This window comes from Pelodiscus sinensis, chromosome 16 (assembly GCF_052426305.1).
Source record: "Pelodiscus sinensis isolate ZL-2025 chromosome 16, ASM5242630v1, whole genome shotgun sequence".
NCBI classification, from domain to species: domain Eukaryota; kingdom Metazoa; phylum Chordata; order Testudines; family Trionychidae; genus Pelodiscus; species Pelodiscus sinensis.
In genome coordinates this window covers 1,091,965-1,112,563 of record NC_143067.1, presented here as the reverse complement: position 1 = coordinate 1,112,563, position 20,599 = coordinate 1,091,965, and the positions used below count along the sequence as shown (strand labels likewise).

General features: G+C 73.4%; 1 protein-coding gene across 2 annotated transcripts; it reads left to right on the top strand.

Annotated features, from left to right (window-relative positions):
• The first annotated feature begins 6,055 nt into the window (after positions 1 to 6,055).
• FAM193B (family with sequence similarity 193 member B) lies at positions 6,056 to 18,226 on the top strand. 2 transcript variants are annotated; one of them, XM_089769395.1, is made up of 10 exons: positions 6,056 to 6,235; positions 12,015 to 12,239; positions 12,423 to 12,648; positions 12,764 to 12,997; positions 14,182 to 14,443; positions 14,760 to 14,955; positions 15,099 to 15,335; positions 15,629 to 16,559; positions 16,644 to 16,719; positions 17,846 to 18,226. In XM_089769395.1, the coding sequence occupies exons 1-10, from the start codon at positions 6,071 to 6,073 to the stop codon at positions 17,940 to 17,942; spliced, it is 2,649 nt and encodes an 882-aa protein (XP_089625521.1). In that variant the 5' UTR covers positions 6,056 to 6,070; the 3' UTR covers positions 17,943 to 18,226. The 2 variants fall into 2 exon arrangements, with proteins under 2 accessions (XP_089625521.1, XP_089625522.1); XM_089769396.1 differs by lacking the exon at positions 12,764 to 12,997.
• The last annotated feature ends 2,373 nt before the right edge of the window (positions 18,227 to 20,599 follow it).

Genomic DNA, 20,599 nt, shown 5'->3' with positions numbered 1-20,599 from the left:
GGACCCCCTCGGGCGAGGGAGCTCCCAGCTCCAGCCAGGGCAGCCCCTGCCCAGCAGCCTCTGCACAGCGCAGCGGAGCCCCGCTCTCCCTGAGCTTACCCTGCAGGCCCAGCGCAACCCGCCGCGGAGCAGCATTCCCTGCGGCGGGGTGCAGGGTGGGGTGTGGGCTGGGGCCCACAGGCAGCGGGGTGCAGGGGCAGGGCCCACAGGCAGCGGGGTGCAGGGTGGGGTGTGGGCTGGGGCCCACAGGCAGCGGGGTGCAGGGTGGGGTGTGGGCTGGGACCCACAGGCAGCGGGGTGCAGGGGCAGGGCCCACAGGCAGCGGGGTGCAGGGTGGGGTGTGGGCTGGGGCCCACAGGCAGCGGGGTGCAGGGGCAGGGCCCACAGGCAGCGGGGTGCAGGGTGGGGTGTGGGCTGGGGCCCACAGGCAGCGGGGTGCAGGGCCGGGGCCCACAGGCGGTGGGGTGCAGGGCCGGGGCCCACAGGCAGCGGGGTGCAGGGCCGGGGCCCACAGGCAGCGGGGTGCAGGGCCGGGGCCCACAGGCGGCGGGATGCAGGGCTGGGGCCCACAGGCAGCGGGGTGCAGGGCCGGGGTCCACAGGCGGTGGGGTGCAGGGCCAGGGCCCACAGGCAGCGGGGTGCAGGGTGGGGTGTGGGCTGGGGCCCACAGGCAGCGGGGTGCAGGGCCGGGGTCCACAGGCGGTGGGGTGCAGGGCCGGGGCCCACAGGCTGCGGGGTGCAGGGCCGGGGCCCACAGGCAGTGGGATGCAGGGCTGGGGCCCACAGGCAGCGGGGTGCAGGGCCAGGGCCCACAGGCAGCGGGGTGCAGGGTGGGGTGTGGGCTGGGACCCACAGGCAGCGGGGTGCAGGGCCGGGGCCCACAGGCAGCGCGGTGCATGGCAGGGTGCAGGGCCCACTCTGCCTCAGTTTCCCCAAGGTTCACAGGGTCACTCCGCATCCCTGGCGGGGTGGATGGGGCTGGCTGTGGGTGCACCTGCCACGCTGAGGTGAAAGAGCCCTGAGAAAGCGACCTGTGTGCTTGGGGTAGTGAGGGCTAGTGGTCAGCCACCCTGCTCTGGGATGCGTCCCTTAAGGCCTGGGTCTCGTGCAGAGGGTGCAGACCAAGGGAGACGGGCCTGGAGGGTCACTGAGATGGGGGGGAGGGAGCCCAGCCCTGGGAGCAGCAGCTGGCAGGGTGGCTAGGAGCAAGCGTGTCACATGGCCACACGTGGCTGCTGGGTGCCGCAGTGACACGCCCCCGGGGCCACGCAGCAAGTGTGCGCCGGGCCAGAGGCAAACCCAGGGGGGTCTGAGGAGCCCAGCACCCTGCGGTGAGCCGGCCCCCGGGAAGGGGCAGCGCTCCCCCAGGCGGAGCTCCCCTTGGACCGACCGGGCAGCAAGAGCGCCCCGGGGGCCTGGAGAAGGGGGGCAGAGCCCTGGAGAGTGGGGGGTCAAGCCCCCGGCAGCTCTTCCCTTTGCCCCAGAGCCGGCCCTGCCCTCGGGAATGCCCCCGGCTGCCCAGCCGCCCACGTGGCCTGGCAGCTCACGGGGCTGCCCAAAGCCCCACCTCTCTCCGGCCCCTCTGCTGCCAGGAGCAGCCGTGCCCCAGGCCCTGGGGACACCCCCAGCTCGGCTCTGCCCCTCGTCCTTCCCCTGGCACTGGGGCTCCCACCCGCCGGGCCCCAGGCCCAAGACTAGGCTCCGCCTCCCCGGGCCTTGCTCGGCACCGTTCTGGTCTAGAGAAGGGGAGCCCCAGTCTCTGCCAGCCCCCCCCGGGGGGAAGAGGGGTCCTGGGGTCTTGGCCAAACCCCCCCCGGAGCAGGGGGGGTTCCAGGGTCTCTGCCACCATCCCGGGGCAAGTAGGGTCCCGGGGTCTCTGCCACCCCCCCGGGGTAGGGGGAGTCCCGCGCTCTCTGCTCTCACCTTGGGCCAGCACAGCCACACTCTGACGCGGCGGGCAGCATGGCGAGAGCGTGGCGGACCCGACTCAGCCGCCCGCTCCCACGGGGTGGTGCCTGCCCGGAACAGCGCGATCCCCTCTGCCCGCCCCACGCAGCCGGGCCACAACCTCCCGCTCTGACCACTAGCCCCTCCTGCCCCACGGCCAGCGCTAGCAACCTGCGCTGCCTGTAACCACTAGCCCCGCTGGCCCAGCTGCTTCCGGAGCGCACCAGGCAGGTACCAGCATGTGCCCACCTGCCAAGGCACTGAGCCAGGGGTGGGCCGTGGGGCTGGGGGCGGGACACGGGGACCCCTTCCCGGTGCGAGTTGCACAGGCCCATGCTGTGCCTGGGGAGCTGGAGACGGGGGTGGGACAGGCTCCCCAACGCCCTGAGGCACAGGCTGCCTCCTTTGGGTGCAGGAGCAAGCGGGTGGCTCCAAGCTGCCGTCCGTCCATTGGCAGCTGTGCCCGCAGCCCGCCATGTGCTGCCTCGCCCTTCCTCCGGCTCCGGCAGGGTCTCCCCGGGGCTGTGAGTGGGACCATGGGGCAGGGCTGGGTGCTGCAATGGGCTGGCTGCGGCCCAGGCTCCTGTGGTTTGCTGAGGTGTGGCAGGACCTGGTGAAGCACTTTGGGCCGCGCCGAGTCAGGCTGCCCAGCCGGTGGCTCCGGGAGCCATGCAAGGTGCAGAGCCGCAGAGTCCGGCACGCGGGGGGCAGGGGCTCGCCCGGGAGTCCAGTGTCAGAGCTGGGCAGGACTGGGCCCTGCAGACCCCTCCATGCAGCCTGGGGCAGGGGAGAACATGAGACCGGAAGCCCAGGAGCCTGCCAGTGCCAGGGGCAGCAGGCAGCACGGGCATAGGCCACGTGGGCAGGAGCTGAGCTCTGGGAGCCTGTGGGGGCGGTGGCAGGACCCGCCTCCCTGCCAGCCTGGCTGAGGGGCCTGTCCCCACATCTCCTTTCGGCCTTCGCAGCCCCCTGCGGGGAGCGCCACGGGCTGCCTGGCTGTGGGCGAGGGGCAGCCCCTGCGTTTCCTTAGGGGACCCGGGGGGACAGCACTGCCCTGGTCCCGCGTTTGGAGCCCCGCTCCGGCTGGACAGGCCCGTCTGCTTGACCTCTCCTGGGCCTCGGACCCCAGCTGCTCCACCCCCAAGCATTCCTGTGGCCCCCCTGGGCCGCCTCCCCTGCACGCCAGGAAGCGCCGGCTTGCCAGAGCCGGTTAGCGCCCGGGGGAGACTGAGGCAGGGACTGCGCTGAAGCTTATGGGGAGGAAGGGCTGTGGGCATGAGCCCCAGGGTGCCCAAGGGGAGAGGAGAGAGGGGGCAGGGCTGGGGGGACCCAATGGGCCTGGCAGGTGTAGTCCTGAGGGCAGCCTTGTGTGCTTGCTGAGGGGCCCAGGGGAGGCCAGCAAATAGACCCCTCGACTGTCAGGACACTGGAGCTGGGAGGGACCTCGGGTCCAGTCCCCTGCCCTCCCGGCCGGGCCGAGCCCCGTCTAGACCAGCCCTGACGGGGGTGTCCAGCCGGCTCTAGGAGGTAGCTGCAGGGACTGATGAGCCCTAGGACCTGCCCCGCCAGGGAGACGGGGCCCTTGGCTCCGCGTCAGCCCCATCCGCTGCTCCAGAGCAAGGGGAAGCCCTTTTGCCTGCGGGGCTTCCTGAGCTAAGGGGGCCTGGCCCCTACTAGTCCGTGGCAGATGTTCCTCAGAAGGGCCCGGCACAGCCCTTTGCCTGGCGGTAAGTTGTGGCAGGGCCCCCACCCGTGCCAAGGCTGGGAGGGCCCACGCAGCGGGGCAGGAGCGTGGATCCCCACTGCCCAGACGGACCAGAGGGGTCAGGACCAAAGCAGCCCCCTCGGGAGCGGGGCTGGAGACTCCTCCGGCCTCCCCCGGGCTCCCTCCCTCCTCTGGGAATGCTGCCAAGTGGGCATGCCCCGTGGCCAGCCGCCACGCCAGCCCCGGGGCAGTGGAGCTAGACAGTGGCAGGAGCTTGGGCTGGTGCCTGAGCAGCCCTGGCCCTCTCTGGTCCCTCTCGGCTGGGCCCCGGCCTTCGCTGGCACTTCCCGGCAGGCTCTGCCCATTCCGCTGCCCCGCTGCCGCCCGGGCCACACTCCCGCAAGCCTGCAGGACGGGCCGGGGGGCCCTTGCTTGTGTCTCCCGTGGCCTGGCAGGACTGGGCGAGGGAGGGGGCCCTTCCCCGCGGGACCCGCCGCCGGTCAGCGCAGGCCCCTGGGAGAAAGCTCTACGGTGTCGCCAGCGCCCGGCTCCGTCAGTCGGCCTCTGCCTGGCCCGGGGGGAGCGGGGGCGCTGGGCCGTGTCTCCTGCCCCCAGCACGGGAGCCTGGGGCCGGGGTGGAAACAGAGACGTGCAAAGGCCCAGCGGGCGCTGCCCCCAGCTGGCACCACAGCGCCCCTGCCCTGGGAAGTTCCTGCCCGTGGGACCGAGAGCCGCCCAGCCGGCCCCTCCCGGCAGCAGTCTGTGGGCAGGGGGTGGGTAGGGCAAAGTGTGGGGGCAGCTGGGCCTCTCAACGGGGCCCTGCCCACATCCCCCCCGGATCCCCCCACTGGCCTGCAAGCTCTCCTCCTGCCCCCAGCTCCCTCCTGCCCCCCAACCTCCTTCCTCCCTCCTGCCCCCAGCTTCCTGCTGCCCCCCAACCTCCTTCCTCCCTCCTGCCCCCAGCTTCCTGCTGCCCCCCAACCTCCTTCCTCCCTCCTGCCCCCAGCTCCCTCCTGCCCCCAACCTCCTTCCTCCCTCCTGCCCCCAGCTTCCTGCTGCCCCCCAACCTCCTTCCTCCCTCCTGCCCCCAACCTCCTTCCTCCCTCCTGCCCCCAGCTTCCTCCTGCCCCCCAACCTCCTTCCTCCCTCCTGCCCCCAACCTCCTTCCTCCCTCCTGCCCCCAGCTCCCTCCTGCCCCCCAACCTCCTTCCTCCCTCCTGCCCCCAGCTTCCTCCTGCCCCCAACCTCCTTCCTCCCTCCTGCCCCCAGCTTCCTCCTGCCCCCCAACCTCCTTCCTCCCTCCTGCCCCCAGCTCCCTCCTGCCCCCCAACCTCCTTCCTCCCTCCTGCCCCCAGCTTCCTCCTGCCCCCCAACCTCCTTCCTCCCTCCTGCCCCCCAGCTCCCTCCTGCCCCCAACCTCCTTTCTCCCTCCTGCCCCCAGCTTCCTCCTGCCCCCCAACCTCCTTCCTCCCTCCTGCCCCCAGCTCCCTCCTGCCCCCCAACCTCCTTCCTCCCTCCTGCCCCCAGCTCCCTCCTGCCCCCCAACCTCCTTCCTCCCTCCTGCCCCCAGCTTCCTCCTGCCCCCCAACCTCCTTCCTCCCTCCTGCCCCCAACCTCCTTCCTCCCTCCTGCCCCCAGCTCCCTCCTGCCCCCCAACCTCCTTCCTCCCTCCTGCCCCCCAGCTTCCTCCTGCCCCCCAACCTCCTTCCTCCCTCCTGCCCCCCAGCTCCCTCCTGCCCCCAACCTCCTTCCTCCCTCCTGCCCCCCAGCTTCCTCCTGCCCCCCAACCTCCTTCCTCCCTCCTGCCCCCAGCTCCCTCCTGCCCCCCAACCTCCTTCCTCCCTCCTGCCCCCAGCTCCCTCCTGCCCCCCAACCTCCTTCCTCCCTCCTGCCCCCAGCTTCCTCCTGCCCCCCAACCTCCTTCCTCCCTCCTGCCCCCAACCTCCTTCCTCCCTCCTGCCCCCAGCTCCCTCCTGCCCCCCAACCTCCTTCCTCCCTCCTGCCCCCAGCTTCCTCCTGCCCCCAACCTCCTTCCTCCCTCCTGCCCCCCAGCTTCCTCCTGCCCCCAACCTCCTTCCTCCCTCCTGCCCCCAGCTTCCTCCTGCCCCCCAACCTCCTTCCTCCCTCCTGCCCCCAGCTTCCTCCTGCCCCCAACCTCCTTCCTCCCTCCTGCCCCCAGCTTCCTCCTGCCCCCCAACCTCCTTCCTCCCTCCTGCCCCCCAGCTCCCTCCTGCCCCCAACCTCCTTTCTCCCTCCTGCCCCCAGCTCCCTCCTGCCCCCCAACCTCCTTCCTCCCTCCTGCCCCCCCGACCCCCCCGCGCTGCCCCCGCCGCCCGCGGGGGGCGCTGTGGGGCAGCGCGGGCCCGGGGGGGCGCCGCCATATTGCCCGTTGTGCGGAGCGGCGCGGCCGGGCCGGGCATGACTCGCAGGCGGAACAAGGCGGCGGCCGCGGCCGGGGCGCGTCGGGAGCGGGCGGGGGGAGCCGCCCCCCCCGGGCCGCCCGCGCCCCCCCCGGGGCCCGGCCCCGCCCCGCCCCCCGAGGCGCCTCCGGGGAGCAGCGCGGAGCCGGGCAGAGCCCCCCAGGTACCGCCCCCTGCCCCCCGCTCCCACCTTGCACCCCGAGTCCTGCCCCCCGCCCCCTGCCCCCCGCTCCCACCTTGCACCCCGAGTCCTGCCCCCACCCTGCACCCCGCTCCCACCTTGCACCCCAATTCCTGCCCCCGCCCCCTGCCCCCCGCTCCCACCTTGCACCCCGAGTCCTGCCCCCACCCTGCACCCCGCTCCCACCTTGCACCCCGAGTCCTGCCCCCCGCTCCCACCTTGCATCCCGAGTCCTGCCCCCACCCTGCACCCCGCTCCCACCTTGCACCCCGAGTCCTGCCCCCCGCTCCCACCTTGCATCCCGAGTCCTGCCCCCACCCTGCACCCCGCTCCCACCTTGCACCCCAATTCCTGCCCCCTGCCCCCCGCTCCCACCTTGCACCCCAATTCCTGCCCCCTGCCCCCCGCTCCCTGTCCCCCGCTCCCACCTTGCACCCCAATTCCTGCCCCCTGCCCCCCGCTTCCTGCCCCCCGCTCCCACCTTGCACCCCGCTCCCTGCCCCCCGCTCCCACCTTGCACCGCAGCACCCCGAGTCCTGCCCCCGCCCTGCCCCCCGCTTCCTGCCCCCGCTCCCATCTTGCACCGCAGCACCCCGAGTCCTGCCCCCGCCCTGCACCCCGCTTCCTGCCCCCCGCTCCCACCTTGCACCGCAGCACCCCGGGTCCTGCCCCTGCCCTGCACCCACCTGCCCCCGCCGCCCCTGGCGCCCCAATTCCTGCCCCCCGCTCCCACCTTGCACCTTGCACCCCAAGTCCTGCCCCTGCCCTGCCCCCCGCTCCCACCTTGCACCCCAAGTCCTGCCCCTGCCCTGCACCCCGCTTCCGGCCCCCCGCTCCCATCTTGCACTGCAGCACCCCAAGTCCTGCCCCCGCCCTGCACCCCGCTTCCGGCCCCCCGCTCCCACCTTGCACCGCAGCACCCCAATTCCTGCCCCCGCCCTGCTCCTACCTGCCCCCGCCTTGCACCCTGCTTCCTGCACCCCGCTCCCACCTTGCACCGCAGCACCCCAATTCCTGCCCCCGCCCTGCTCCTATCTGCCCCCGCCTTGCACCCCGCTCCCACCTTGCACCGCAGCACCCCAATTCCTGCTCCCACCTTGCACCTCGCTCCCACCTTGCACCCCAATTCCTGCTCCCACCTTGCACCCCGCTCCCACCTTGCACCCCAATTCCTGCTCCCAGCTTGCACCCTGCTCCCACCTTGCACCCCAATTCCTGCTCCCACCTTGCACCGCGCTCCCACCTTGCACCCCAATTCCTGCCCCCGCACCCTCTGCACCCGCCCTGATCCCCTGGCTGCATCCCCCATCACCTGCCCCATTGCTGTGCCCTGATGTCTCAGCCCCCCACCCCTGCACCCTCCACATTGCCGCATCCTGTTCCCCTGCACTGCCCCAGCCCCTCCACTTCCCCCCATCCCCCGATCCATTCCACCTGGGCACAGCTCCCTCTGCACCTCCTGTGCCCACCCGCGGCCCTCCCTGCCTGCAGTCCCAGCCAGCCCCGTCCCAGTCCTGCCCGGCACTTGGCTGTGCCTGGGGTCCCCCAGCTGGGGAGGGAGCAGCCAGCACCCCGGTGAAGCCCAGAACGCTGGTCGGCTGCAGGCTCTTTCCATCCCAGCCCTGCAGCACCCCCCGCGGGGGGGCAGGGTAGCCAGTCGCCTCCGGAGCCGGGCAGGACGGTCGGCTCCTCCCCCCTTGCCCCACGCCCCGTGAACGGCCATTACCCGCCAGCGTTTGCTGCTGCCTGGGGCTGCGGAGACCCGGGAGCTGGAGGGGCGCGGTGCCCGAATCCCCGCGGAAGGCAGCAGGCCCAGAGACAGGCTTGGCCCTCTAGCAGCTCCCCCGCCTCTCTGTGCATGGGCCCTGCCCGTGCCCAGGGCTCCCCGTACGCCGAGCCAGCGCCCCACCCCCGGCCTCTCGCCTCCTAGACGTCTGCACGTGGCTGGGACCTCAACCCCGCTCTGGCTGCAGAGCCACGCGCCGCAGGCCTGCCTCCGGGACCCGGCCTGCCTGCCAGCCTGGCCATGCCCCTCGCCGTGGGCGGACACCCCACAGGGCCTCAGGCCCTGGCCCTCGCGGCTCTGGGAGGCAGCTGGGGGCAGTGGGTTGGCTCCACTCCGAGCAGAGGCAGCTTTGGGGGTCAAAGGCCATTGCACCCCTTGCTGGGGGGCCTCCCTGGGCCTGGTGGAGGGTGCGGTCGGCGGGCGAGGAAGCTCTTCCCTCCACACTCAGCCCGGCCGGGTCGGTCGGGAGCTGGGTGGGGGCTTCACAGGGCTGGCCAAGCCTGCTGCCTTCCGCGGGGATTCGGGCACCGCGGGGCCGAGGGAGCCTTTCCCGGGTCTCCGCAGCCCCAGGCCGAAGCAAACGCGCTGGCGGGTAATGGCCGTTCACAGGGCGTGGGGCAAGGGGGGGGAGCCGACCGACCAGCCTGGCCTCGGCGCTCGCTGCCCGGCTCCGGAGGCGACTGGCCAACTCCCCTTTGTCCTGCCTCTGCCCCCAAGGGAGGGCTGGCGGGGTGCCCTGGCGCTGTCCTGGGGTGCCAGGAGAGGCGAGCGCAGGGTCATTGGGCTGCTGTAAGGGAGCGGGGTGGGGTGGGCGCTCAGGCCGGCTTGTGTGGGGAGCAGGGAGCAGGGAGCAGGTGGGCGGTGGAGCCCGGGAGGAGAGGCCCGTTACACTTGGACGGGGGGCGACCCGCTGCGTGAGTGGGGCTCCCGGGCACTGCCAGGGTGGGTGCTGCTGGCCTCGTGCATCTCCTGGCTGGCTCTGCGCCAGGCCACGGCTGCTTGTGAGCCAGCAGCAGCGCTAGCTGCCTGCGCCTTGCCTGGCTGGTGCTTCGCCGTGTGGGATTGTTACCCCGTCACCGCGGGGGCGCTGGGCTGGAGCCGCCCTGGGCGGTTAAGTGTCCAGCTCCGTGCCCGTCCCTCGGGGGCGCCGCGGCTCGGGTTCTGGCGTGCGAAGGCGACGGGGCCACGCGCCGTCCCCGGGGGACCAAGGCTCGGGTTCTGGCGTGCGAAGGCGACGGGGCCACGCGCCGTCCCCGGGGGACCAAGGCTCGGGTTCCGGCGTGCGAAGGCGACGGGGCCACGTGCCATCCCCGGGGGACCAAGGCTCGGGTTCCGGCGTGCGAAGGCGACGGGGCCACGCGCCGTCCCCGGGGGACCAAGGCTCGGTTCCGGCGTGCGAAGGCGACGGGGCCGCGCGCCGTCCCCGGGGGACAAAGGCTCGGGTTCCGGCGTGCGAAGGCGACGGGGCCATGCGCTGTCCCCGGGGGGCGAAGGCTCGGGTTCCGGCGTGCGAAGGCGACGGGGCCGCGCGCTGTCCCCGGGGGACCAAGGCTCGGGTTCCGGCCTGCGAAGGCGACGGGGCCGCGCGCCATCCCCGGGGGACCAAGGCTCGGGTTCCGGCGTGCGAAGGCGACGGGGCCGCGCGCCGTCCCCGGGGGACCAAGGCTCGGGTTCCGGCGTGCGAAGGCGACGGGGCCGCGCGCCATCCCCGGGGGACCAAGGCTCGGGTTCCGGCGTGCGAAGGCGACGGGGCCGCGCGCCGTCCCCGGGGGACCAAGGCTCGGGTTCCGGCGTGCGAAGGCGACGGGGCCGCGCGCCGTCCCCGGGGGACCAAGGCTCGGGTTCCGGCGTGCGAAGGCGACGGGGCCGCGCGCCGTCCCCGGGGGACCAAGGCTCGGGTTCCGGCGTGCGAAGGCGACGGGGCCGCGCGCCGTCCCCGGGGGACCAAGGCTCGGGTTCCGGCGTGCGAAGGCGACGGGGCCACGCGCCGTCCCCGGGGGACCAAGGCTCGGGTTCCGGCGTGCGAAGGCGACGGGGCCACGCGCCGTCCCCGGGGGACCAAGGCTCGGGTTCCGGCGTGCGAAGGCGACGGGGCCACGCGCCGTCCCCGGGGGACCAAGGCTCGGGTTCCGGCGTGCGAAGGCGACGGGGCCACGCGCCGTCCCCGGGGGACCAAGGCTCGGGTTCCGGCGTGCGAAGGCGACGGGGCCGCGCGCCGTCCCCGGGGGACCAAGGCTCGGGTTCCGGCGTGCGAAGGCGACGGGGCCGCGCGCCGTCCCCGGGGGACCAAGGCTCGGGTTCCGGCGTGCGAAGGCGACGGGGCCACGCGCCGTCCCCGGGGGACCAAGGCTCGGGTTCCGGCGTGCGAAGGCGACGGGGCCACGCGCCGTCCCCGCCGCCGGGGGACCAAGGCTCGGGTTCCGGCGTGCGAAGGCGACGGGGCCACACGCCGTCCCCGGGGGACCAAGGCTCGGGTTCCGGCGTGCGAAGGCGGCGGGGCCGCGCGCCGTCCCCGCCGCCGGGGGACCAAGGCTCGGGTTCCGGCGTGCGAAGGCGACGGGGCCACACGCCGTCCCCGGGGGACCAAGGCTCGGGTTCCGGCGTGTGAGGGCGGCGGGGCCACGCGCCGTCCCCGGGGGACCAGGGCTCAGGTTCCGGCGTGCGAAGGCGACGGGGCCACGCGCCGTCCCCGGGGGACCAGGGCTCGGGTTCCGGCGTGTGAGGGCGGCGGGGCCGCGCGCCGTCCCCGCCGCCGGGGGACCAAGGCTCAGCTGGCGCCCAGGTCACAGCTGCTCAGGGTGGATTCTAGCTGCTGACTTGGCAGGAGCAACCCCCGGGTGGGCAGGCGGGGCCCCGCCCTGGCCGCGAGCACCGGCTTGGGAGGTGGGCGCTCCCGGCGCTGCCTTGGGGCTAGCTGGAGGAGATCAGCCTCCGAAACGTCCCCCGAGCTCTCCCTGGCCCCTTGCCGTGCAGGCTGGCCACGCCGCTCTCCCACGCCAGTCGCCTGCTCGGGGGCGCCGCGCCGCCACCCTCCCCGCTCCCAATCCGAGAGCCTGGCGCTGGCTGAGGCTGCTCCCGTTGCGGGTCGCGAGGCCTGGGCCTCGTGCTCAGCGTTTGCCCAGGCGTGCGGCAGTGATCCGGGGAGCCTGCCCCATTGCGCAGACCGGGACCTGAGGCACAGAGAGCCCAGGCCTGGGCCACACGCCACCCCCAGCCCCTACGGCTCGCTGGCAGGCTGCGAGTCCCACTGCCCCTCGCGACCGCCGTCCTGCCCAGAGGCGCCCCTGGGCCCGGAGGCCTGTCTGCCCCTTGGTCCCCTCGCCCCCCCCCCGGCCCTTTGTCCCCTCGCCCCCCCCCAGTCCTTTGTCCCCTCGCCCCCCCAGTCCTTTGTCCCCTCGCCCCCCCCCGGCCCTTGGTCCCCTCGCCCCCCCCCCCAGCCCTTTGTCCTGCGGCCCTTTGTCCCTTCACCCTCCCTGGGCCTCTGTCCCCTCGCCCCCCCCGGCCCTTTGTCCCTTTGTCCCCTCGTTCCCCCCCCCCGGCCCTTTGTCCCCTCGTCCCCCCCCTCGCCCTTTGTCCCCTCGTCCCCCCCCCCCGGCCCTTTGTCCTCTGGCCCTTTGTCCCCTCTTCCCCCCCCAGCTCCTTGTCCCCTCTTCTCCCCCGGCCCCTTGTCCCCTCACCCCCCCAGCCCTTTGTCCCTGCGCCCCACTGCTTCACCTTGAGCCGCCGGCACCAGCAGGGTGCAGCAGCCGTTCAGTGCGTGGCCCTGCTGCAGCAAGACGAGGGACCCGGCGCAGCAAGAGCCTCCCTCTGCACCCGGCCGAGGCCCGTGGGGCCAGGGCATCCAGAAAGCAGGGTGCTGGTCTCCTCTCCCTGCCCCGCCGGCCTGGCACCAGCGTTTCCTGGGAGCCCAAGGCGGGTGGGACGGTCGTTGGCACTGCCGGCCCTCGCAGTGACTCTGCCCCTGTCCTGGTGCAGGTGCTGCCCACTGCCAGCCAGGCCGTGCAGACGTGCTGCCTGCTGTGCCACCGCGAGCGCAAGGACTGGGGAGGGCCCTCTCCCGACGGGCTGGTCTCCCCGGGCGAGCGGCTGCCCGCGCTGGTGCAGAACCTGCTGGGAGAGATGCCGCTGTGGATCTGCCAGAGCTGCCGGAGGAGCGTGGAGGAGGAGGAGCGGCGGGCGGTGCAGGAGCAGGCCTTGGCGGTAGGGGCGGTGCTGGGGGCCCCTCCTTGGCTTGGTGGCCCAGCTCCCTGCAGGATTGGCCACTCGCGTGCCCTCCCGTGGCAGCGGCCCGACGCCAGCCCCTTGCCCCCAGCTGCGGGCGGGCACGAGGGCCGTGGGCGCTGGGGGCTCGCCGCCTCGCTCATGCTGCGGCTTCCTTCCCAGGTCTCCTTGGCGCACACGTCCTGCAAGGCGCAGTCCTGCGGGGGCGGCTCCCACTCCTCCTCCTCCTCCTCCTCCTCGTCCTCCTCCTCCTCGTGCCACGGGACCTCGGGGGACTGGGATCCCAGCTCCTTCCTGTCGGCCCACAAGCTGTCGGGCCTGTGGAACTCCCCGCACGCCGGCGGAGCCGCACAGGGCAGCCCCGGGGGGGGCCCCACTGCTGCTCTAGGTGAGTCCAGGCCGGGCGAGGGCCACGCGGCTACGCGGGGGGCTGGCTTCCCCTGCTGCGCCCCGGGGGAGCCCGCACGGGCCCGGGAGACGCCGCAGCACTGCCTCCCTTGCAGGTGACAAGCCCCCTGGCCTCCCGCTGGCCCCGGAGTGCGCCGGCCAGGCTCCTGCTGCGGCGCCCGGGCTGCAGGCCTGTCCCTACAGCCACGCAGCCCCCCCGGCTTCCAGCGGGGCCGCCCCCGGCTCGCCTCTGCCTCTGCCTCTGCCTCTGCCTCTGCCTACCTCACTCGACTTCTGCAAGACGCTGCCCAAGCAGCTGAAGAGCATGTGCCACAGGCCCACCCCGCCAGGTGCGTACGCGCGGCCCCGGCGCTGCTCCTGCCTCCCGGCCGGCGGCTCAGCCCTTCTCCCGGGGCGCGCTGTGCAGACGCAGCCCTGGACCGGCTCCCCGGCGGGGGGCAGAGGCTGGGCAGCGGAGCCGGCGCAGGAGGACCTGGGCTCTAGGGCAGTTTGTCACAGCACCCCTCTTCCGAACAAGAACATACAAGGGCCCCGGCCCCCCCGCTCGCGCCCAGTCCCCACCCCCGGAGCCAGGGCCCCCCCCCCCCGCTCTCGCCCAATCCCCTCCCCCACCCCCGGAGCCAGGCCCCCCCCCCGCTCTCGCCCAATCCCCTCCCCCACCCCCGGAGCCAGGCCCCTCCCCCGCTCTCGCCCAATCCCCTCCCCCACCCCTGGAGCCAGACCCCCCCCCGCTCTCGCCCAATCCCCTCCCCCACCCCCGGAGCCAGGCCCCCCCCCCGCTCTCGCCCAATCCCCTCCCCCACCCCTGGAGCCAGACCCCCCCCCCCCCGCTCTCACCCAATCCCCTCCCCCACCCCCGGAGCCAGGCCCCTCCCCCGCTCTCGCCCAATCCCCTCCCCCACCCCCGGAGCCAGGCCCCCCCCCGCTCTCGCCCAATCCCCTCCCCCACCTCTGGAGCCAGGCCCCCCCCCCCCCGCCCAGTCCTCTCCCCCATAGCCCGGCACTGGCTGTATGGTAACCCTGTCTCTGAAGTGCCCTAACCCTAACCCGGCCCTGCCTCGGTGGCTTGTCTGCCGGGAGCAAGCGGGCCAGCGCCGGGCTCCCGTGTGGGGCTGGGCGCTCCCTGCCCGGTGCCCCCGCGCGGCCCCACTGACGCGGGGGCCCTTGGAGCACAGCGAGCAGCTCCTGGGGACGGGGCGATGGGATGGTCGGACGAGCTGCTGGCGGGGTGGGGGGATGGGCGTCTCCGGGGTCACCCCCCAGAGCACCCTGGGGAGGCTGCCGGAGGGGAACCCAACTCGGAGGGGCGGCCAGGGAAGTGATTGTTTTTCTCCCGCCCCCCAGTTTGGACCTGCCCCGGGTCTCACCGGAGCCACCAGCGCTGGGCGCGCGCCCCGCCCCTTCCATCCCCTTTGTTTTGCCAAATGTGGCTTCGGTGCCGCCCCGCTGGGTCCCAGGGGCTCCGCCTCCACGCTGGGCTGGCCAGGCGCCTGACTCCTCTGCCCCTCTCCAGGCGAGGCCTTCCACTCCTCGGACCATCACCCGGCCCTTGCTGCTCCTCCCAACAGCCCCACAGGACTCCCCTCGCCGCAGCCAGCGCCCGGCCCTGCAGCCCTTGGCCAGGCCGCCTGCAAGAGCCCTCACCTGCCCCCCGCCAACGTGCCGCTTCTGAAGATGCCGCCTCCGCTCTCGGGCTGTGCCCACCCTTGCAACGGGCATTGCAGCGGGTCCCTGGTGCCACCTGCTGCCCCGCACCAGCTGCCCAGCACTAACCGGTGAGAGGGGCTCTGCCTGCCTGGGCCTGGCGCTGGGGCAGCCCTTTGCCAAGGGCAGCCCTCGGGGGTAGCAGGGCTCTGCTCCTCGCCCCGGCGACGGTCTGACCCCCCTGCGGCCTGGGCCTGGCTCCCGGCAGGGGGAGCAGCACAGAGAGGTGGAACGGGGTCCCTGGTGGGCGGGGTGGGGTTTCCTGGCACGTCTGGGGAGCCTTTGGGGGCCAGGCCGCTCGGTGTCAGGAGACCGCCCGGGGCTGCCTGCCCGGGGCCTTCCCCTGCAGCGCCCGGCCCCAGCGCCTCGCCTTCCTCCTTCCCCCAGGGAGCCAGCGTGTAAAGGACACAAGTTCCCCAACGGGGCCAGCTGCCACGCGCCGCAGCCCTGCGAGGCGGACGAGGGGCTTGGGGAGGACGAGGACAGCAGCTCCGAGCGCAGCTCCTGCACCTCCTCCTCCACCACCCAGAAGGACGGGAAATTCTGTGACTGCTGCTACTGTGAGTTCTTCGGGCACAACGCGGTAAGTGAGCCTGCCCTGCCGGAAGCAGCTGGGCCGTGGCTTCGCCCTCGGCTGCTCCCTGCCCCCAGGGCCCTGCGGCCACGGGAGGGGCTGGGGCGTGTGCCGTGCCCTCAGGCCAGTACCAGCCCCGGCTCTCTCTGCAGCCCCCGGCGGCCCCCACGAGCCGAAACTACGCCGAGATCCGGGAGAAGCTGCGCTCCCGGCTCACCAAGCGCAAGGAGGAGCTCCCGCAGAAGCTGGGCCACAGCAGCACCTCGGGGGAGCCAGCCGTGGACCACCGGGACGTGGACGAGCTCCTGGACTACATCAACAGCTCGGAGGCCAAGCCCCTGAACAGCGCCAAGGCTGCTAAGCGGGCCCGGCACAAGCAGAAGAAGAAGGTGAGACTGGCGGAGGGGCTCAGAGCCGTTTCCCTGGGCCCCAGGCCGGAGCCCGGAAAGGCCCAGCGCCCGAACGGAGAGGCCAAAGCAGGTTGCCCCGCGCCCTTCTGCCTCCCCCAGGCGCTGTCGCTCCGCCGGGCCTGGCCCTTCTCCCGGGCGGTCTCCCCAGCTGCTTGTGGGTCCTGGGGCAGGCCAGGGCGCCCCGCTCCGGGAAGGGCATGGTGGTCTCCTCTGGCCAGGGCAGCGTGGGGGTGGGGAGGGTGCTAGGCCTGACGCTGGCCTGCCTGTTCCAGGAGAAGGAGAAAGCCCAGCTGGAGGCGGAGGCCCAGAAGCGGGTGGCCCACGGGGACAGGGACCTCCTGGAGTGGCCCCAGCTGGAGCTGGAGCGGGTGAACAGCTTCCTGAGCAGCCGGCTGCAGGAGATCAAGAACACCATCAAGGACTCCATCCGCGCCAGCTTCAGCGTCTACGACCTCAACCTGGACGGGGCCGACTTCCCCAAGAAGGCGGCTGTGCTGGAGCAGAAGACGCTGCTGTCCCACCTCAACGGCTCCTCGGGGCGCCAGGAGATCGACCTGGACCTCTCCCCGCTGAGCCTGGGGCCCCCCAAGAGCCACGTGCTGCTGCGGAGCGAGCTGGGGCCCCGCTGGCGCGAGGGCCTGGAGGAGGGGCCGCTGCCGGCCGCCGAGAACGGGGTGGTGAAGCGCCTGAGCGCGGTGCCCAACCTCTCGCGCATGATCTGGGTCCAGCCCCCGCAGCCGACAGACTCTGCCCCACAGGGGGGGCCAGCCCAGGAGCAGGCGCCGGCGGGGGCCAGGCAGAGGAGGAACAAGCGGCAGAGCTGCCAGGTGAAGAAGGGGGAGGCTCCCCCGGTGCCCAGCGCCCTGGCTGGGCGGGAGAGTCCCAGCACAAAGGGGCTGGTGCTGGGAGCCAAGCCGCCTTTGAAGCCAGGCGCGGCGCCCGCGCCGCAGAGGGAGCCCCCGGAGAGCACCAGGGGGCAGGGCGGGGGCTGCGGCAGCTCCAGGCCCGAGAAGGAGAGGAGCAGCGAGGGGAAAGGCCGGAGGGGCGAGGGCAAAGCAGAGCAGCCGGCACTGGTACAGACGCTGCCCCCGGCCGAGAGGGACCGGCAGCCCCCCTTCCCCGCCGGCCTGGGCAGCTCGCCCCAGCCCAAGGGCAGGAGCAGGAAGAGCAGGAGCAGGATGGAGAAGTCGAGCACGTCCATCGGTGAGTCCCGGCTCCGGGCTCAGCCTGGCCCCCTGCCCTGGGCCCTGCGGAGCCCTTGCTGACCATGCGCCTCTGCTTTGCCAGATGACGTGTTCCTGCCCAAAGACACGGACGGGGTAGAGATGGACGAGACGGACCGAGAGGTCGAGTACTTCAAGCGGTGAGCCGGCCGGGGTGGGGCTGTCGGCCCTGGGGGGAGGGACGTGGGCCGGACCCGGCTGTCTCAGGGCGGGCTGCAGGCTCCCAACGCCCCGTGGGCCCGGCTCCTTCCTACGGTGACATGGAGAACAACCAGCCCCACCCGCCTTGGAACAGCCGCTCTGGGACGGGGAGCCGGGGCCAGGCTGCGCGGCAGCTTTCTCGGCCTGACCGCCGACATTCTTTCCCCCTTCCTCTCCCACTGGGCGGCGTTTCCCCCCTCTCCTCTCCTCCGGGCGCGCGGTGGGGAGGCGGGTCGGTGGCCGGGGGAGCCGGGCAGGGCGGGTGGGCGGTGGGGAGGCGGGTCGGTGGCCGGGGGAGCCGGGCAGGGCGGTGGGGAGGCAGGTCGGTGGCCGGGGGAGCCGGGCAGGGCGGTGGGGAGGCAGGTCGGTGGCCGGGGGAGCCGGGCAGGGCGGTGGGGAGGCGGGTCGGTGGCCGGGGGAGCCGGGCAGGGCGGTGGGGAGGCGGGTCGGTGGCCGGGCAGGGCGGGCGGGCGGTGGCCGGGGGAGCCGGGCAGGGCGGGCGGGTCGGTGGCCGGGTGGTGGGTCGGTGGCCGGGTGGGGAGGCCGGTCGGCGGCCGGGGGAGCTGGGCAGGGCGGTGGGGGGAGGCGGGTCGGTGGCCGGGGGAGCCGGGCAGGGCGGGCGGGTCGGTGGCCGGGTGGTGGGTCGGTGGCCGGGTGGGGAGGCCGGTCGGCGGCCGGGGGAGCTGGGCAGGGCGGTGGGGAGGCGGGTCGGTGGCCGGGCAGGGCGGGCGGGCGGTGGCCGGGGGAGCCAGGCAGGGCGGGCGGGTCGGTGGCCGGGCAGGGCGGGCGGGCGGGCGGTGGGGAGGCGGGTCGGTGGCCGGGGGGCTGGGCAGGGCGGTGGGGAGGCGGGTTGGTGGCCGGGCAGGGCGGTGGGGAGGCGGGTCGGTGGCCAGGGGAGCCAGGCAGGGCGGGCGGGTCGGTGGCCGGGTGGTGGGTCGGTGGCCGGGTGGGGAGGCCGGTCAGCGGCCGGGGGAGCCGGGCAGGGCGGGCGGGTCGGCGGGCGGGTCGGGTGCCCCAGGGGAGGAGCAGTAAAAGCTTGTTGCTCTCCCCTGCTTCTCTGCCCAGGTTCTGTCTGGATTCGGCAAAGCAGACGCGGCAGAAAGTGGCCGTGAACTGGACCAACTTCACCCTGAAGAAAAGCGCCTCGAGTGCCGCTCAGTGACGGGCCCGTGCGCGTGAGGCCCGGGCCCACCAGCTCCGACAGACACTCGCCTCACTGTGCCCGCCCCGCCGGGGCCCTTTGTTTTCTCGGCGGGTTCCGCGCCCGTGACTGTGGAAGTGCCAGGCCTGCGGCCCCGCCAGTCGCAGCCCTGGGGACCCCGCTTAGGCAGCTCCCCGCCTGGCCCCTCCCTGGCACTCCGGCCGGGGGTGCAGGGAGCTGCCATCGCACCCAGCCGGGCAGGCAGCCGGGAAGGACCATGCTGGACCCAATAAAGAACTTTTTAATTTTTTATTTTATTTAAAAAACCCAACTTTTCCGTTGTTTGTTCCTGGCTGCCTGGGCCCCCTTCAGTGCCCCGTTCCAGCAGCCCTCTGAGCAGGGGGAGTTTCCACGCGCCTAGGGGCTGCGTTCCCGCCTGGCCCTGCAACCTCCGGTCTGCCCAGCCGCAGGGCCCTGAGTACCGTGGGCCAGGCACTATTAGCCTGGCGGCGTCTGCGCCAGGGCCGTGGCCTGCAGGTGCTGGCTCCATCTCCCAAGAACTGCTCCCCCGGCTGCAGCCCAGCAGGGAGCCAGGGCAACGGCTGTGGTACCAGCGAGGCCGGGCCTGGCTGAGTGGGCCTGTGCATGGCAGGCTGCTCAGGACAAGGCCAGTGTCCCCAGAGTGCCTGATGGGCACGTCCCCCAGCCCCGCCCTGTTTTGGATTCCCCCTACCTGATGGAGCCTGGACAAGGAGCAGCCGGTCCGCTCCCCCTCCCCTGCCAGCTGGGGCCAGGCGGCAGCAGGGGACAGAGGACGCCAGACCGCCCCTGGGGTAGAACGCTGCCTGCTGCAGGATCTCCCTGGCTTGTGTGGTCAGTGCCCGGCTGCCCTCCCCCTTGGGTCTTTCCCCGGGTCCCAGGGAATCCCTGACCCCAGTGCATGGACTGACCTGGTGGCCCAAGCACCAGGCCTTGGCCACTGCAGCAGTGCCCCCAGCCTGGCCTGAGCACACGTGCGCTGCTGGAGGAGACACAGCCGGGCTGCGGGCCCCTGCTCGGCTCGGGGGGGCCTGCTGCCCTCACGCCCACGCTGTGTTCCCCACACCCTGGCACTGAGCTGCGATGGGAGCAAACGGCCGATTCCTGGTGCTACCCTGGCCTGGCCACGTGGGCCGTGCTGGCTTTTCATGATTTCCTTTTGATACTGCGAACATCTTTCATGCTGAAAGATAAAATGCTGTTTGGACTCAGAGAGGGCGTGTGTGTGTGTGCTTGGCAGGGGTGGGCAGGCCCCAAGCCAGCCCTGTGGCCCTCTCTGTGCCCGGTCCAGCTGGGGCCGGCCACTCACTACCTGCCCAGGGCAGCCCCTGGCCTCCCAGCCCCTCCCCCTGCACAGGGTTGTACCCGGCTGCCCTGTGCCCACCTCTGTCCTCTGTGGCCGTGTGGGGAGCGGGCTGGCGCGCTGAGCCCTGCCTCTCCGGCCCCACAGCTCAGCAGGGCCAGCTCTAGGGCCAGGCAGTGGTGCGGAGGGTGGCAAGGGCTCAGGGGCAGGCCCATCGCAGCTTCTCCCATGGCCATTGGGAGACAGCCCGGGGCCCTTTCCAGGGCCCACTCAGCACTGCCTCACCTGACTTGCTGGCAGGGCATCAGGCTGGGCTGTGCTGCTGACAGGGCAGGGTGCCTCTCGCCCGGAGCCCCAGGGACCCTGGGCTTCAGAGGGAGGCTCCTTTGCACTGCCTTAGTGCTGGCCAGGACTAGGTGGGACCTGCTCTCGTGTAGCACCTGAGGTCTTGGGCCGCAGAGCTGCCGGAGGTGCCCAGTGCTGGGGCAGGAAGGCTGCGCTCAGCTCTCCTAACCCCCGCCAGGCTGGCAAGGAGACAGGAAAGCCGTGGGAACCCCCTGCCACGGGATGGGCGCGAGGCTAAGAATCCAGCAAGAGCTCAGGTATTTCCATGCCGAAGGAGCCAGGGCCCCAGACAGGAGGAGGAACCTGCCTCCAGCCCGAGCTAGGGTCAGCTCGTGCCAATGCAGGAAGGCCCCAGGTGCAGGAGCCGGCAGGAGCCAGAACCGAGCGGAGCCGTGCTCCAGCCGGGGGAGGATGGCCAGGGAGCCAGAGGGCACCGCAAGAGGCACCGGGCTGCGATCTCCGCCGCGAGGCATGGAGGGATGCACTGGGCTAGCCTGGAGCCCCCGCCCCGAGGCACTCCCCAGGCCCGGGAGCAGGGGCCGCAAATGACCCGTTGCTTGCCAAAGCCGGGGCGCCGCTTGGGCCCGGCCGTTCCCTGGGCCCGCGCTGCCGGTCTGCAGGGTGCCCGCCTTTGGAGGGCGGCCAGCCAGGGACCCCTCTCGCTAGTGCCCGGCAGCCTTGTGCCGGTGGGGCAGTTCCCGCGGCCGGCCCCGCACCACACTTCGGGAAAGGCCCCGTGCTCCGCCGGGCGCTCGGTGCAGGCCGGGACCCCTTTGCTCGGTGCTTCTCCACTGGGGGGCGGGTTCCCGGGGCCGGGGCCACGCAGCGAGGCGCTGGCCCGGCTGGGAGGGGCTCCCACGGGCCTGCCCCCTGCGCGTGCTCGGCGCGGACACGCGGCTGCCAGATCCGCTCTCAGCGCCGCAGAGCGACCGGGCCCCGTGGGCGCAAGTCGGCCGAGGAGCTGAAACGGGGGCGCACCAGCCTCCTGCTG